Source organism: Lipotes vexillifer, unplaced genomic scaffold (genome assembly GCF_000442215.2).
Source record: "Lipotes vexillifer unplaced genomic scaffold, Lipotes_vexillifer_v1.1 scaffold230, whole genome shotgun sequence".
NCBI lineage: Eukaryota > Metazoa > Chordata > Mammalia > Artiodactyla > Lipotidae > Lipotes > Lipotes vexillifer.
In genome coordinates, this window is record NW_006775143.1 from 2889810 (window position 1) to 2893264 (window position 3455).

General features: G+C 43.6%; 1 protein-coding gene across 1 annotated transcript in view; it reads right to left on the minus strand.

Moving 5' to 3' along the window:
* The window catches only part of PAPPA (pappalysin 1), a gene marked incomplete at its 5' end in the record, with an annotated part of 257734 nt that overhangs the window by 192171 nt on the left and 62108 nt on the right, over window positions 1–3455 (minus strand). Inside the window, 1 exon segment of the mRNA XM_007449800.1 lies at window positions 3187–3453. Coding sequence (XP_007449862.1) covers window positions 3187–3453 — 267 coding nt within the window.

Here is a 3455-nt window from a genome sequence, read left to right on the forward strand (position 1 = left end):
GCAGGAATCTGCTTTTGAGGAAATACCCAGTACTCGGGTCTTTTTTAGAGACCCAAACCTAAGGACCGCTTATGGTGCCAAGGGTGAGCACTGACCCTTCAAGGGACCTCAGGTGTGAACTGTAGGAACCTTAAACTGGAGAGGCCCCCAGAGGTCATCAGCCTAAATGGGAAACCAGGAAGACCCACGGGCAATCATCGAATTCACTGGGTTTCAGGAGGGAAATCCTCTCTTCAAATGCAATCTGAGGCAGAACTCCAACAGAAACGGAAAACTGTTGGAAGGGGGCTCCCCTGGTTCAAGCAGAGATGGAGGCCTAGAGTCACACAGCCACTCAGGGCAGCCCCCCGAAGCATCTCTGTGGGACAGAGCTCGAAAGCCACGCAAAATGCTCGATATCCCACTCAGGCATCAGCTAGGTCTCATTTGAAGGGAGGCATGAGAGTAAACGAGAAAAAAAAAACAAAAACTTGGAGTCACCAAAATATACAAGCAGCTCATGCAGCTCAATATTAAAAAAACAAACAACCCAATCCAATAATGGGCAGAAGACCTAAATAGACATTTCTCCAAAGAAGATATACAGATTGCCAACAAACACATGAAAGGATGCTCAACATCACTAATCATCAGAGAAATGCAAATCAAAACTACAGTGAGGTATCACCTCACACCGGTCAGAATGGCCATCATCAAAAAATCTACAAACATATATACAATGGAATATTACTCAGCCAGAAAAAGCAACGAAATTGGGTCATTTGTTGAGACGTGGATGGATCTAGAGACTGTCATACAGAGTGAAGTAAGTCAGAAAGAGAAAAACAAATATCATATATTAATGCGTATATGTGGAACCTAGAAAAATGGTACAGATGAACCAGTTTGCAGGGCAGAAATTGAGACACAGATGTAGAGAACAAACGTATGGCCACCAAGGGGGGAAAGGAGCGGGGGTGGTGGTGGTGGTGTGATGAACTGGGAGATTGGGATTGACACGTATACACTGATGTGTATAAAATTGATGACTAATAAGAACCTGCTGTATAAAAAATATAAATAAAATAAAATTTAAAAATTAAAAAAGAATCTACAAACAATAAATGCTGGAGAGGGTGTGGAGAAAAGGGAACCTTCTTGCACTGTTGGTGGGAATGTAAATTGATACAGCCACTATGGAGAACAGTATGGAGGGTCCTTAAAACACTAAAAATAGAACTGCCATACGACCCAGCAATCCCACTACTGGGCATATACCCTGAGAAAACCATAATTCAAAAACAGTCATGTGCCACAGTGTTCATTGCAACTCTATTTAACAATAGCCAGGACATGGAAGCAACCTAAGTGTCCATCGACAGATGAATGGATAAAGAAGATGTGGCACATATATACAATGGAATATTACTCAGCCATAAAAAAGAAACGAAACTGAGTTATTTGTAGTGAGGTGGATGGACCTAGAGTCTGTCATACAGAGTGAAGTAAGTCAGAAACAGAGAAACAAATACTGTGCGCTAACACATATATATGGAATCTAAAAATGAAAAAGGTTCTGATGAACCTAGGGGCAGGACAGGAATAAAGACGCAGACATAGAGAATGGACTTGAGGACACGGGGAGGGGGAAGGGTAAGCTGGGACAAAGTGAAAGAATGGCATGGACATAGACACACTACCAAATGTAAAACAGATAGCTAGTGGGAAGCAGCCGCATAGCACAGGGAGATCAGCTCAGTGCTCTGTGACCACCTAGAGGGGTGGGATAGGGAGGGTGGGAGGGAGGGAGACGCAAGAGGGAGGAGATATGGGGGATATATGTATACGTATAGCTGATTCACTTTGTTATACAGCAGCAACTAACACAACAATGTAAAGCAATTATACTCCAATAAAGATGTTAAAAAAATAAAATAAGAGATTTAACTAAGCAATTCCATTGTAAAAAAAAAAACAACTTTGAGTCAGATGTGCGACCTGGGGCCAAAGACTTCAGTCAGCCTATGGATCGTACTGTCACCTGTGAAATGGTGACAGTTCCTACCTCATAGGTTTCTCGTGAGAATTAAATAAGATGGTGTATATTAAAGTCCTTTATGAACAGTAAGCTTTTTTACAAGTTAGAAATATTGTTATTGATAAGAATCAATTTTATATGCCTGTTATTAGAGAATTTATTCATTTTCCTCCCCTCCTGCGTTTCTCTTTCCCTTATTCCCTCCTTCCTCCCTTTCTTCTTAACAAACATTTTTAAAGCACAAGGCCCTGTGCTAGGTACTGAGAATACACTGATGTATTAGAGGCAAGCTCCGCCTTCACAGAGCTCGCTTGTTTTGGTTGGTGGAAAGGAACACTTAAGTTGAATATTATAAGAGAATTGGATGCTGGGCTACCATGTGCAATTTTGCAGGTGGTGCCTTACCCCAAATCTCTTGGTTAGGTGGCCAGTAGTGAGGGCTGTGACTGCCCTAAGGAAGGGATGTCTTGTTCTGATTTGCCAAAGATGTTATAAGGGCTGGAAGTGGCCTTGATATACACTAAAAGGAAGTATAGGGCATCCTAGAATCCAAAGAATGAGTCTTTAACGCTGTTACTGATGGTATGAAAAAGGGCTTTGAAAGGATATATGCAGTTAGGAGAAAAACATAAGCAACCTACGTAATAATTTCATATTTGCAAAACCAAAAGCATTCTATTTTTTTCTATAATAAAACGCTAAAGGAGCATGTGAGAGTTCCGTGTTTTAAAAGAAGTTTCAAATAAATAAATAAAGTTTTAACCACCACCAGCTTAGAAAATTACAGCTGCAAAACTAGGAGGAACCTCGGAGGTCAGTTCCAAAGATTCCATTTTCTTGAGAAAAGCGGGACCCAGAGAGGGCATGTGACAGACCCCAAGGCATTAGGTGACCCTGTGGCAGAGCTGGGTCTTCTTCGCAGGTTTCCCTACTTTCAGTCCTGCTGAGCTGCCTGGAGTACCTTTCTGAGGAGCCCTCGGATACAGCACCTTCCTTGTATCCACGAGGTGCTCACGGAAGGAATGTTATCTTGATTATTTGGGATAAGGAATTGTTGGGATGAAGAAATCTCAGAAAAGGCAAGCAGCTTGCTCGAGGCTTCTCTGAGCCAGGACCAGAGGCCACGTCTGGCGCCCAGCCCCGTGCACCCTGCAGAGCGTGGGCCTTACCTGCATAGCTCATGAAGTTGCTGTACGGAGTGTTTAAGAAGCTGTTAAAGCCACAGGTGTCGTTCCCTGGCCCCGGGTCACCGCAGAACTTGTGCTTTGGGGCTGGGTTGGTGTCACTGCAGAGGTCTCCGGTCTCAAAGGAGGGCTCTGTCTCCATGCAGGGGTCACTGCAAGATTGGATTTCCGAGATGCCTCGGAAGATGTGATAGAGGCCCAGGCTGTGCCCGATCTCATGGATCATGGTGTGGGTGTGCCCAGGAATGCCATAG